The following is a 15,428-nucleotide window of genomic DNA, read 5'->3' as shown; positions in this document are numbered from 1 at the left end:
GATTGAAATAGATTCAAAGCTTTGTTGCGAAAGTATTTCCAATATAGTGTGCCTATTGTTATTGCACCCCACCCCATATGACATGTTTTCTTCAAAGGTTTCAATTTGTCTTCTGGTCAGTAAACTAAAGATAATTACTGAAACTAGCTGCTTTAAAATATCCGAAACAGATAAGCTTGACAAGATGAGTTCCAAAAAAAAGAATTGAAGAAAAAGACTACGTGCAAGCCATACAATCGGCATAAATCATAGGTATGTGTGCCAACAAAACTTAAAAAAGAGAAACGGGACTGAAAAAATAGCAAAAAATGATCTTTTAACTTAAGACACCAATCAGCTGAATAAGGTGCAGTTTATTTGCAGGTGTAGCTCTGTTTTGTAATCAAATATTTTGTCCTCTGACCTAATTTCTTAGATTGTTATCATATTTTTGTCAGGGTTGCACTGTGAAAATAAATAAGCAAAAGTAATTTGTTAAATTTGACGGGACGCATTATCCAAAAAAATACGAATATTAATAATCTTTAATATTTGAACATTTATAGATAAAATTTATGTTAGATTTTATAAATTAGTTCGGTTTATTCATTTCCATGGTTAAGTTCGGTTTATTTATTTTCATGGTTAACCACTGACAAAATACAAAATGTCTCTAAAACTTCCCAATTTTGAAAAACAAAATAAAAATTATAGGAAATCATAGTGGTACGGTATAAATAATCTTATGATGGGTCCAAGTCAAAAAGTATTTTTATTTTGATGTACTTCTTACTTTAACTAGATACATCATTTGGCATAAGCCCTTATAGATAATAAAAAAGACAGGGTATAAGAAAATAACTTCAAAACATGTAAAACAAATAACGTTGGTTTATGTAAAATCCCTGGAATTATGAAAAAAAATATTAAGAAAAATAGGGAAAATCCTTATATTTGACATAGAAATATCTCTGCATATTTCGGTTGCGTCAGCGGCTGTCTTCACCAGATTAACTTTTTGAGTTAATGTCTCCAAGGGACTTGATGAGTTTCAGGGTTCATTGTAAAATCAGAAAGGGTTTTAACTGACATATTTTATTTGTGTTACGTTTCTATGTAAGGATGTTTCTATTGAGGAAATAATTTTTTCTACATGAACCTTATTTTATTTGAAACAAAATCTTGGACCTCTCTCCAACACTAAATTTTCTTGTTCTGCTGAAGTTCTTAACGGAAAATTGACCGCAACTGGTCTGTCTTCAGCAGTTTGTCTGCTAAAGATGGCAACTGTGTGTGACTGAAATATCCAGAGGACTTTTTTTGTGTTTCACTGTCAAATAAAAGTATTTTTCCTATTGAATTGTCATTTGTACATCATAGAAAGGCAGTGAGGTCTTCAAAAATAAGACAAATTAAAGAAATAAGAAAAATAATGTAAAAGATTAAAAAAATTATAAATGATATGTTACAAATTAAAAATAAGTAAAATACTGAAGAAATAAGACAAAAGGAAAAAAATAAGGAAAAAATAATAAGAAACATAATAAAACGAAACATCACGGTTAGTTATTTAGATAAAGCCAGTCGCATCAATAGTTGGAATGAATGAATTCACCAAAGAGCGAATCTAAGAGTATCAGATCTAGAAGTTCTATGCTTGTGAACAGTTGTAACAACAATATTAATAGGTAAAAATTTAATTTGAAGTATAATGTTCTCTTTTTGAATGTACAAAATTGATTTACCTCCCATAGATCCATCAATATGACTTATGTTCGGTTTCCTTAGAAGTTAGTTTGAGGATGAAACCAAATATTTTTCTTGTGAGAGAAGAAAGATATTTACCCTTTTAGGAAATTTTCCCCTTTACGGCGAATTTTTCATTAATTTTTGAATCCGAAGTATGAAGAATAGGGTGCAACTCCTCTGGTCCTCCTATAAACGGTATCACGGAGCCGTTGCATCCTAATCGTATTAAAAGTTTATTTGGCTAATCAGAAAAATTGTTAAATTAATTAGATCAACCAACATCATTATATTAGTTTTTGTACTTCGAGAAGTATAAAAAAATAAACAATAAAAAGGCTATTCTAATAAAATTGCAAAAAAAAGAAAAAAGTTGTATGATTTTTCAAACTGAATCCATGGTTTGTTTTTTACAGCACCAATTTACTGATGCTCGGCAAGACATACTTAAAACTTGGAGACAAACAAAAGGCAATGGACTTTTTAGAACGATCCAGAGACTATGCCGTGAAAACTTATGAAGATGCAACTGTGAGTTATTAAAAATTTAATCACAGATAGCCAACCCCATGAATATTTATGAAGACGCGACTTTAAGCTATTGAAAATCTTGTCGCAAATATAGGTCACAATTTGTCAGTACTATGAAAACTTACGAAAAATTGTAAGTTGTTAAAAAGTGTAATTTCAGGTAGTTGATCACAGATGATTGACGACATGAAATGTAATGAAGGCATAAGTTCAACCTAATAAGAATTTGATCACAGATCAGACATATAATCACAGATAGTTTATCAAATTAGATCGCAGATGTGATCGTAGATACACGACCCAAGGAAAAAATGTAAAACGCAACTGTTGAAAATGTAATCGTAGATCTAGTTACTGATGGTCAACACCATGAAAACTTATGAAGAAACCACTTTAAGCTATTTAAAATCTAACTATAGATAGTTGATCATAGATCTGATAGTTGATGTTTCCTCATTTAAATATTCATCATTTAAATATTGATCGTTTTTTCTGCGTTACCAAAAGTATTGTATTGATAAAACTTTACAGTTCTATGACATATAATTAAACAAACAGAAAAGGTTTTTCAAGTAAAGTAAGGAGTAAGTTTAGAACTTATAACAAATATAAATTAAATATAATATAACAAAAATAAACATATTCAATACCATGAAAAGCTGTAAATACACAACAGTAAGCTATCAAAAATCTAGTCACAGCTAGTTGGTCACAGATAGCAGACATCGTGAAAGCGCGAAAGATCGAACTGCAATCTATTGAAAAATAGAATCAAAGATGGTCAGTAACATGAAAACGCAACTGCATGCTACTGAAAGAGTGATCGCAGATTGTTTTTCAAAGAATTGATGACAGATGTAGCGGAGATACTTGGTTATGGATTAGATGACAGATAGCCAACAGCGTGAAAACTGTTACCTAGTGAAAACCCTAATCACAGGCAATCGATACCACGGAAAATTGCGAAAACGAACCTTTAAGCTCTTGAAAGTCTAGCCACAGATAGTTGATAGATACATCAGAGACCTCATCAAAGAAACCGAAACCATGAAAACTCATTAAGACAAAATTTGAACCTTTTGAGAATCTAATCAAATGTCACAGGCCTAATCATAGATAGTCAGTGCCCTGAAAACCTATAATCTAATCGCAGATATTTGCTCACAGGTTTGTAGGTAGATAGCCGATACTGTGAAAAGTGATGACGCCACAATTTTAACCTATTGAATGTATAATCACAGATCATAGATCCAATCACAAACTGTAAATACTATTAAAGCTTATGAAAACACTACTGTAAGCTATTAAAAACCTAATCACAGCTAGTTTTATCTGGGCTGAGGAGAATGAGTAGCAGAGGCCTTTTTTGTCTAAAAACTTTTTTTTTTCAAGCACTTCTTTTAGTTTTAAGAGGTATGTTTGAAAATAAATTAAAGCATCATGGTCATAGCAGTTGATGCAGTAATAACAAGCAAATCACAGCCCATAGTAACCAAAAGATGAAAAATGTGCTTATAAAAAACTGCCTAATGAGAAAAAATTACCATCTGACATTAAATCAGGAATGGTAACTTTTTTTGGTTAATGTTAGACGTTTATTACTATTAATACTTACAACTCGTCGCAGCTGCAAGCTGGCCGAGGCCAATGCAGCTCCGCTCACTCTTCGTCTATCCTAATCTATTCAAAGACTCCCTCCTTATACCCTCCCAGGATGCTCCCATTTCCCTTGAATCTTTCTTTATGACATCCTCCCATCCCAACTGCGGACGACCTGCTTTCCGTTTAGGCCTAGATAGTTGGAAGAAAAGGACAATCTTTGGCGATCTGTCATCCGCAGAACGTGTCATATCTATCTCAACCTTTGCCTCCTTATAGCCCTAGAAAGCGGTGTTGAACCACACATTTCGTACAGCCTGCTGTTTGAAATATGGTCAGTTAGTCGGTACCCAAAACAATCTCTAGGCAATTTCTCTCGAAAACGTATAGCAAATCTTCGTCCGTTTTCGATGCACTCATACTTCATAAGCATATTTGAACACTGTCTTCTCCGTTGCTTCCAATATTTTAATGTTGGCTCTTAGACATATTATCTTCCAAACTGTATATGATTCTTCCAAACTGTTTTCAACTGTGAAAAAAAACCTCAGCCTTGGCTATTCTACTTTAATATCTTCACTACACCCGTCGTTTTACTAATATTGTTACCAAGGTACGTGAAGCTGTCCAATTTATCGATCTTTTTGCTGCCTACCTTTTCGTCTCCACTTATTCCTATAAAACCGCTTGCTCATAATCTATAAAACCGAGGACTAAGGGTGTTTAAGAACTCAGGTAATTCTCGATTATCAACCTAGGAGTAAAAATTTGGTCGAAACGCCCTTTACCCTTACTAAAACCGCATGTTTTTCTCTTAAAACTTGGTTTACAGCATCTCTAAGTTTAGAAAATATCCCTTTTTCAAAAGTCATATTCATAATCTTCAGTAACTTATTTCTAACCTCAGAGCCACCATATTTAAGTAACTTATTTACGGCACTTTAAGAGCCTGGCGCCTTATTATTTTTAATCCTTTTAGTACCGTCAGTAATTCTTGCGTACAAAATAAATCTTCCTTCACATCTAAGTTGTCAAAAACTTTTTCGAATTCGTCAATTTCTTTTCTTGTTGCTCTATTACTATTTAGCACATTCTCAAAATTTTCTGCCCGTTTCTTTAATTATTTACTTATCAATAATTGTGGCCCTGTTCCTATCTTTAAGTGGGACAAGTCCGGATTGACTTCTCCCTTTCAATTTATTAACATGACAGTAGAATATTCAACTATTATGCCGTATAGACGGATCTTCCAGGCTCTTGACAATTTTGTCCATGGTCTCCACTTCAGATCTCCTTGGTTTATAACTTTCTCCAGTGTCTTTACATTCCTCTTTTTTCATATAATTTGTCACTCAGATAATTCTTGTACAAGACCTTCTCTCGATTAAACTTAAAGGCTTACCACTAATATTTCTAACTGTGTTCCCGACTCTTCCCTAAGACACCGGCAAACTTCAAAAATTATTTTCCAAAAGTTATCCCAATCCTCTTCTACACTGTCAAACAAACTCTTCAGTTTGTTATTCAACTGTTCCTGGAAAGTTGCTATCAAAGTTTCATCCTGGAGTCTACCAACTCTTTAAGAGCAACTCTTAAGTAAGTAAGAGCAACTCGTGATACATAAGGGGGTTTAATACATAAGGGGGAATAAGAAGCTGTTTAAAGTAGTAAAAAGCTTTGGCGTAAATAGCGAGATATGGAGGATAAGTTTCAGACAAGCAAGCACTATGGTCAATAACCCACGTTAACCTATCATTACATACTACTACTACTAATAACTCACCATAGCACCAAGCCCCCTTAGGCCAATACAGCTCTGGACGCTCCTCCTCAAACCAAATCTTTTCAAAGCCTAAGTCTTCCTCTTTACACCCTCCCAGAAAGTTACATTACATACGTAATATTACATAAGTTACATAAATACTTTTTTTTGTACGTGTTTACTTTTTTCACTAACAACGGGCAAATACTAACTCAAATTTTTTTTCTGAAAAAATTAAAGAGTAAAGTTGAAACTTAAAGCATACAAAAACTAGTACTGCATATCCTATCTAGCATATATTGATAAAGCTAGTGCAAAAAAGCCAACAGGTGATATTTCCCTGTGTTTGTAGAATTATAGAAAACTAACGCTTTACTGAAAACGCAAGACAACATAGGAGTTATGGTACAGTAAAAGCAAACCATTTGAGGACGCTTTTAACAATATAAAAAATATTTTAGGATTGTTGCTTGATTTTTCTTCTTTTTTTTCAATTGGGTACCACTCTTAATTTGACGATTGTTTTGGATGTGAAAAGGACATTTCATGTTAAATTTGTAGATACGTTTGAAGTGACCATGTTGATAGTATTAGGACTATAAACTAGATTTAAAATTTGTATCATGACTTAATTTATTTGTATCCAGAGTTCATATTATGGTTTATTTGTTCTTTATTTCGAGCAATACTAATGCGTTCGTTTTTTTAACAGTTTAAAATTGTGTATTATTCACTATTGGTATTATAGCTGATAAGACCAAGGTGTTACCTGATAAATCAATCTATTATTTTTGTATCCTGTTTAATGACTTTGCACCTATTAAGATAATATTTGTTTCTGTGCCTATGTTTTTAAGATAATTTTAAATGTATACGGAAAGTTACTGATATTGCAGCTCATGTGAGACCATGGGTACCCAACTCCCCCTAACTGGATGACACTTCCTTATTTTTTATACTTTCGTTTGAGAAGCATATTACCCAGTATTGAAAGTGCTGGTTAGACCAGGTAACCCCCCCCCCCCTCTTAAAAATCAGCTAATAGGCGCCCATGTGTGACTCCTGAATCACTTTTGACTCCTGATTCAATATTCTTGTTTTTATGCTTGGATTTTTTGTTTTCAGTGTTTCCTATGATCGTTCAAACATATAGAAATATTACTGGTTGGTTTTTGGCACTAGTTTTATCTATATATGTTAGATAGGATGTGAAGTAATAACTTTTGTTAGTTTTCAGTTACAACTTCGATTTTTACTACCTCAGGAAAACCTCTTTTTTTTTCAAATTAATTTCATCTCAAGAGCTAAACCACTTAACTATACGAGGCGTTAAAACCTACAGTGAAAGGGTAAAAGTGGAACAGCTTCCTGATTTTTAAGAAACTTGTTTCTTTTTTGCTTTTGATTCCAATCATGGGATTATGGAGGGTGCCTGTTTTTCGGGCACCCAAGACGTATCTGAAGGATTGTATATGTAATTTTGCTTATATTATTACAAAACTTATTCTTACCAAAATTTATATCGATTTTCAGAGTTTCATAAATTGCGCTATTTTTGGGAAAATATTGACAACTTGGGGGTAAAACGGGTGATTTGAAGAATCTTGCCTATAAAGATTAAACTTACTTATCAATAGAAATATTTTCAAATGACTTTCTAATTGACAAATCTGGCATCTTTTATTATCGAGATTCCATGCGTGCAGGACCTTACGATGTTGTGATGGTTATATCACAACATGTCGTGATGTTGTGATAATGTGTGTAATTTTGATTTTAATACCTCCTCTCCTCTGAAAGAGGTACTATTTATCTTGCCAAAATCTCTATCAAATGCTCGCTAATTTTAAGTTTTCATTGAAGTGAAGATGAAAGACTGGGGTATGTGATTCTCAGTCCTAAATAGATAAAAGGACTTAAATAATGATTTGAGGTTTGAACTACGAAACAATTGTATTCTAAATTATAACCAGTTTTCCTTTAAAAAATATCGAATTGTAACTATTTGCTTAAGTTAAAGTTCTTTTATTCTTTGAGTATATATATTTACAACTATTCACATAACATCCCCGGCAGGGAGACTGACTCGAAAGCCGGGCGACAATATAAACAAACAACAGTATAAACAATATACAGTATATACAGTATAAACAATATACAGTATAAACAACAGTATAAACAATATAAACAACAGTATAAACAAAGAAACCCATAAGAAACGGATGTCATCACACTTCTCACTCTATCTCACACCAAAAAATAATTTCCAAAAAACATTTATTAAAATTATTGTCACTATTTATCCGATAGCTGAACAGCCGGGAGCTACTCAAAAATTAATATTTACTAATTAGCAGAGCTTTGATTTTGGTTTTTAATGTTAATAGCGATTGACTCGGATCAAAAAAAGATTCATGTGTGTTCTAATAATTTGTAATAATATTTTTAGGCGAAAACCTAGACCGTTCGGAGACAATGAAAGGCGCAGGAAGCTTACTTAAAGGACAACGAGTATTATATGGTCAAACTGAGGGAGGGGCTGGAAAAAATGATTTAAAACAATCTGATAGCAGATGTTTTAAATAACAGACACGGAAAAGTATACATTGAAAAGTTAAAATTTGTCTAACCAGAATGATATTAAAATAACTGTAAAGATTCTTAGTTGGAGATTTACCAGGAAGAGAAACTGGGGAATAAAATAACATCTTAAGGATTCTCTTTCCTTTATTTTGTAACTTCGCAATAGGAGAAATATGTAACTGAAACGTACTCAAATAAATAATCAAACAATAATTAATATACGAATGAACAAGAGAAAAATATTTATTTTAAAGAATAAAAAAGGAGAAAAATTTAAGACGATACATTACACCCAGGTTCCTTCCTAATTTAAGCCTTAGGCTAGTGATATGAGCTTTCCAGCTTAAATTCTGGTCAACAATGACTCAAAGATACCGAGTTGATTGCACTCGATTTATTTTTATTACTCGACCTCCATATGTGACTTCAACCTCTAGTAACGTTGGTACTGCCGTAGAAGTTCTTAAAAAAGCCATAAAAATAGTCTTTGAAGTGTTGACAACCAATTTGTAACAATGGAACCAATGAAGCATCTTTCTCAGTAATAGTTCGAGATTTGATTTTAGAGATTGATGATCTATGTCGCAGGTTAAGTTTGCTGTATCACCAGCAAACAGTAAAATGAGATTCATCTCAGTCCTATGGCAGGTTAGGCTTAGAGGGGGATCGTTTACATAGATATGAAATAACAGTGGTCCAATCATTGACCCCTGAGGAACCCCGACAGAATTAGATAAGTTTTCCACATCTGAAATGTAGCCATCGCATCCATTATTTATTTTCTGTCCTTGACGTCAGATTCAATTAAGAGACTCGCTTGTCCTCTAACACCACAATTATGTAGCTTAGATGATAGAATTTTATGAGAAATAGTGTCGAAAGCTTGTTTTATGTCAACGAATATTGTTGCAGGTAGCAGACCTTTATCCATGGCGTCATTCAAAAACTGGGTTAGCTTTAATATTGCATGTTCTATAGAGTATGAAGTCCTGAAGCCTAATTGAAATGGGCTAAAAAATTTGTTTTCTTCAAAAAACTATTCAACCTGTTATATATACACTTTTCAATAACTTTGCTAAAAGCGGACAAATTGGAAATAGGTCGATAGTTGGATGAATCTTGCTTGTTTTCTCCTTTATGTACGGGAATAAATTAGACAACATTGTCGATTTTTACCACTCTTCAATTTGTTGATATACATATATATATATATATATATATATATATATATATATATATATATATATATATATATATATATATATATATATATATAAATATATAATTATAGTCTAGTGCCACTGAATTAAAGCCAAAGTTTGTTGAAATAACTCGTAAGAATCGACGATTTTCACACAAGTGGAAATAGATATTGTGTTGTCACCAGTGTTGACGCTTGCGACGGGGAACTGTCCCCCTCCTGCTTATAAATTAGGGTCATATTAATGTCTTATTTAAACCACTTTACGTCTACACTCTTTAAAGGTCAAAGTTAATAATATTTTTTGATCTCTTACTGTACTACAATACTTCACTAGTTGTATACTTCACTAGTTGATACTTCACAATACTTCACTAGTTGATAGAAATATCAGTAATATTTTAGGAAAAGCTTAGAGTCGTAAGTAGACTCTTTTAAGGCATGTTTGAGGGGATATTAAACCGATCAAAAGGTGTAGATTATTAAGTTGACATTTTCAGGGCATGTTAAGCTAATGAGAAGGCATCATTTGCATTCTACTACTACTACGAATACTACGCCTACTACAGGGTTTTAACCCCTTTGGGGGCTAAGGGTTTTAAGAGAAAAAATATTTAAAGCGATATACAACTAGAGCAAAATAAAAAATGCGTTTAAAAGGCCTTTTCTTCAGCAACTTTATTTAATGCAAAATTATCAAGACTTTAATTTAAGCAAATATCAACCCGTCAATCCATATTCAATTGTTCTTTCCATTATCCTATTTTTTGTATTTATTTAATAACCACTATTGACAAAAAACTTAACATGAAAACATCTTCTTCATATGCCACAGCATGATATTACCTTACCTTAGACCCTCCTAAGCCATCAGTGGCGCATAGAACGTCGACTTAGCCACTCAATTCATCACGAAGCTGTTCGGCTGCAGTGATATCTTCCCATTGTGGAGTGAGTGAAATATTGGCCTCTTTCAGATCCCGACCATACTACCTCCACAGTTTGTGCTTTGGTTGTGCCAGTATTGATTTGTAGTTCAAGGTGAAAACATCTGTCTAGAATTGGATATTATAAATTTCAAACCAGTAAGCTTTTTCAGTGAATTTTAATCCCTGCGAACTAGTTAAATTTTGCAATACCTGGCAAAGGATTAAAGTTCGTGACCTTGAATAATATTATTACGCAGCATTTCAGTAAGCGAGAGATAATCCTATGGTCATAATTATCAAATCATATAGACTCATTAAATATTTTTGGAAATTTTTACTTATAAGCGAGCAGAAGAGGGGAGGTTTTCTGTAGCAAGCGTCGTTGTACCTGCCGGGAGTGTGTCTCCCTTAAATTGCGGGGAATAGATAGCAGGAGCCTACGCTTCCCTCGCTTATTGGTATTTTGAGCTTCTGAAATTTAGCCAACTACCATTCAGCTTTAGTGCGGTTAAAACGTGTTTTGCCCATGGTTATGTTTTTGACTCGGAATTGGATTAACAGACTATTTTCATGAAAATGGACTCTGATTCGGATACGGACTGCTTTGTTTATGCCCCGGTTCTGAACTTTCTGCAGTATAATAATGAAAAAGGTGTCGAAGCTACAGTGATCTTAAAATTTGCGGTCGAATTCTTCGAGTCAAGTGATATTGCCAAATCGAAGAAAATCCTGTGGGATTCGCTGCCGAAATTGACCGAGCCCTATCCAAGGCGCACGGGCTCAAATGTAGCTTTGAATCATTTGAAAGACATGTTAGAACTTCTTCGAAATCAGAGTGCTTCCGAGGACATGCCTGCCTTTGTTATCCGTTCCCCAGCCGAAGTTCCCTGTATAGCTACTACCAATCCTCTGAACACCATATTGCAATCCGGCTTATAGACGTGATCATAATCAACGCCTATTTGCCCCATGACAGAAGATCTGTTTCTTCCTTCTACAGCTATGCGAATGCCTGCAATAAATTAAAGACTCTCATATCTGGTATTGAGCGTCTGGGATACAAGTGGGTGCTTATAGGCGACTTAATTGTGACATCACCGTTTCCTCGACACGAAAGCAGGCGCTTTTTCAGTGTCTACCCTCAGTATTTAAGGTCCTAACGAAAGACCATAGTTTTACATATATCCACTTTAGTGGTTCTGTCTTAAATTCAGACCACTGTATCTGCCATCATTCATTAAAAACTTCAGCAGTACATGTTGATGAAGATGAGAGAGATTATGATCATTTACCTCTGTATTTTGATATTATGGTTACTTTTGACATATACTCGAACCAACCCTCAATGTCGCATAAGTGGTTTGAAAAACGTGATTGGTCTAGTGCGAACATGCCTCTTTACCTTGCTACCCTTGGAACTCTACTGTCCACCGTACGTGTCCCTTTCCATCTTCTTTGCACAAATGCGTACCCTATTATTGACAATGCTCGTGCTGATTTGAATCGCTATTATCGTGACATTATCTTATGTATAGAGCAAGCTGAAGATGTAGCCATCCCGCTGATCCGTGTCAGGCGGAATACCCAAAAACCAATTTGGAAGTGTGATCCTTTGCTGAAAAAAAGAATAAGGCCAAATTCTGGTTAAGAATCTGGTCTGCCTGTGGTCGACCTTCTCGGGGTACTGTGTTTGATCTAAAACAAAAGACGAAACTCGAATATAAACGCCATCTTCGTGCCGTTCGTTACTCCGGTGAAACTTTTCCGAAAAGTAATAGTGAGTGGCGAAAAGTGATAAATTCTGCCAAGTTTCCGGATGCAAGTTCTAGTGACATTATATCTCGTCCATCTTGGATCGAACATTATTCAAAATATTTTCGAAAGTTAATTATGCAGTGCATAAGCGTTTCTCATGTTTGCTTGAAAAATATTTGCCGTCACGTTTATGTCAGAGACATGTGATTCCAGTTGAAAAGTCGGCTATTATTAAAGGTATTAAGGGTTTAAAACCAAAATCTTTGGATATTGAAGTGTTTTGAATCTTGTTCCGAATTCTTTTGAACTGGTATCTCATCTCCAACTGTTTTTCCAAATGTATTTGAGTAGTTCGTGTGTGCCCGATTCGTTCCTATGCGGTAGCGTTACGTCACTTCTAAAAAAAAGGAAAAGATCCGGTTTCTTGTAGTTCTTAAGGCCGATAACGGTAGCTTGTACTCTTAGCAAGCTTTTTGAACACCTCCTACTACCTTATATCACTAAGCTTGCTCTAAATGATGATAATCAATTTGGTTTTAGATCTGGGCTAGGCTGTCAGCATGCTCACCGTGCTTTGACTTCTTTATTAAAAGATGCCCATCGCACTCGTCGCGTACTTCATTTCGCAACCCTAGACTTGTCTAAAGCATTTGACAGTATTTGTCATACTCAAGCATGGACAGCAATATGCCAGAGAGGAGTAAATCCGTCGTTAATTCACGTGCTTCGTTTCTGGTACTCCCATTCTTACCTTCGCCTTAAGTCTTTAGATAATTCTTATTTTGGTCATATCCCTGTTCGTTGCGGTGTAAGACAAGGGGGAGTTCTTTCGCCGTATATTTTTAATGCTTGTATTAAAAATGTATTATCAAAAATATCGACTACGTGCCTACTAGCGCTTGATGTCTCATATCTGGCTTATGCGGATGACCTTCTTCTGATTAGTCAAACTGAGTCTGGTCTTGCCCGTTCAGTGAAGTCAGTTACTTCTGCTTTCCGCGATATCGGCCTGTACCTAAATATTGACAAGTGCGAGTTTCTTGTTTTCAACGGTAATAATTGTTCAGAATCACTATACTGCGATGGTTTTAGTATTCCTCGTGTTAAATCGTTTCGTTGGCTTGGTATAACAGTATGCGATTCTATGAATGCTCTCCGGTCTCGTGCTGTCAAAGATATTAGTGATAAGCTGAGGCTCGGTTACTCTAAGATTGTAGCAAATCGTGGACACTATAGGAGAAGAGCGCTAACTCGGCTTTACTCAAATTTTTGTGATGATTCTGTGCTCTTCTGTTCTGGTATTAGGCCACTTCTGTTGACTGGTGATCTAAAACGTATTCGCATAAATTATTACCGGTACTGCAAATTTCTTTTATATCTACCTCGTTCTTACCGGAATACAAAACTGGTTGAAAAGTATTGTGCGACAGATATTAGTGGTGCTTTCGAAAAATTATCTGCGAAGCTAGCTATTGAAGCGCTTTATAGGCTAGGATGTTTTCATTGCCTTATCCGTCTTTTTTCTGTATGTGATTAAATTTGTTTCTTTTGTATTACTTTTGCTGTTTTTCTTTTGTATTTTACTCCACTTAACCCCTGTTTTGTGAAGTGGGTGATAAATAAATTATTTTTATTATTAAGAGCTGGTTCGTTTTCACCCGGATTTCTCTATAAGTAATTTTCTGATGCTAACTGATTTTGAGGATCCTTCGAAGGCAAATGTTTTTTTAATCCAAGGATATGTTTCTATAAGTTCTTGGTTGAGTTTCCAACATTCACTGGCGTACCTGAATATAGTCAGTACATGTTGAACAGGCGCAATTTTAAAAGAAATGAGTGCTTGTTATTTCTCCAAATTATTGTCAGTCTGATGAAGGCGCCTGATGCTTGTCCAAAACTTCTCTTGACTTCAAATGTTACATCTCCAGTATTCTCTGTCCAGCTTCCTAAGAATTTAAATTCTTGAACCTGTTCAAGTTTTATCGCAGCAATGAAGAGCTAGAGGGAGCCAGATCTGGACATACATTTTGATTTGTCGACGTTGATCGACAATCCCTCTCAGGCTTTTTCTTAGATTTCATCGAACAGCAGTTATAATCGATCTTTGGTGTCTTCTATCAGTCCTGTATCATCTGTAAAGTCCAGATTTGCAAGTTGCTTGCTGTTAACGTTTACTCCGTAGCCCATAGACTCTCTGAGTACGTAGTCCATTACTATTGTGAATAAAAGAGGTAAAAGTGGCTAATGTGATTTAGAATAAGATTTTTAGTTTAAAAGTCTTTTTGATTTAGAATAGAATAGTACTTTATTATCAAGCAAACTCTCACAACATAAAAACTGCCGAACTTGCTTCTTTCAGGCAGCCAGCCTATATATATATATATATATATATATATATATATATATATATATATATATATATATATATATATATATATATATATATAAAAACATACAAGTACATTGTAAGAAACATACAGCGATGATACAACTGGCGTGTCAAATAAAGTGAAACAAAAAAACTAACACATTAACAATACAAATAATGCATTAACGTAATGCATTAGAAATTTTATTTATTTATGATTTCAACAAACCCCGAAAGAAAAAGTTTGACTCTCTGTGAGTAAAATTGTTTGTGTGTGTACATATGTTGGCCTTTTATGAGCTCAGATAATGCTTTATTTCACAAATTGCTTGCTGGCTCACTGGAATTTTTGCGAAATTTATATTCGTAGCGGATAGTCTTTTCTAAACTTTTTATGTAATCTAGCGTTTGGTAGTAAAATTTCTTAAAGAGGAAACGTCAAGGCTACCTTATAGACTGAGGGGCTAAACCAAATGTTTTTCAAGAATGGTGTGTGAGTTTTATTCAGCGGCTGAACCAACTCGTGGGTTATTTTCAGTAGAGGCTATTCAACAAAGTTTTTATGGAATTGTCAATTTTCACAGGATATACCATTTTGATGAAATGAGGCGTTAAAACTTCGAAATTTTCAAACTTGGACTAGTTTCTCAGTAGTTATAATTACTTTGTTTTCATCTTTTTTTTATTCGTCCTCTTTTTCATTTAATGTTTTTTCACAGTTAAAAAAAGTTTGGAAGAATAGAAAGATAAGCCTACAAACCAAGATTAGAATATTGGAAGCTACAGTGATGACAGTGGTCAAATATGGCTCTGAAGCATGGGCACTCCGAAAAGCAGATGAGAATTTACTAGATGTTTTCCGGAGAAATTGCCTACGGATTGTTCTGGGTACCCGGCTGACTGACCGTATTTCAAACAGTAGGTTGTACGAAAAGTGTGGTTCAATCCCGCTTTCTGGGGCTATAATGAAAGAAA

General features: G+C 34.4%; 1 protein-coding gene across 3 annotated transcripts in view; it reads left to right on the top strand.

Moving 5' to 3' along the window:
* The window catches only part of LOC136041704 (regulator of microtubule dynamics protein 1-like), an 81,071-nt gene that overhangs the window by 65,012 nt on the left and 631 nt on the right, over positions 1-15,428 (top strand). For 2 of the 3 annotated variants that reach the window (XM_065726438.1, XM_065726437.1), the window contains exon 8: positions 2,142-2,256. The exons of the other annotated variant lie outside the window; for it this stretch is intronic. In XM_065726438.1, coding sequence (XP_065582510.1) covers positions 2,142-2,256 — 115 coding nt within the window. The remainder of the gene's footprint in view (positions 1-2,141; positions 2,257-15,428) is intronic. 3 annotated transcript variants of the gene reach the window in all.

The sequence above is a fragment of the Artemia franciscana genome, unplaced genomic scaffold, assembly GCF_032884065.1.
Source record: "Artemia franciscana unplaced genomic scaffold, ASM3288406v1 PGA_scaffold_33, whole genome shotgun sequence".
NCBI classification, from domain to species: Eukaryota; Metazoa; Arthropoda; class Branchiopoda; order Anostraca; family Artemiidae; genus Artemia; species Artemia franciscana.
The sequence above is the reverse complement of the archived record's forward strand: the minus strand, read 5'-3'. Positions and strand labels throughout refer to the sequence as shown.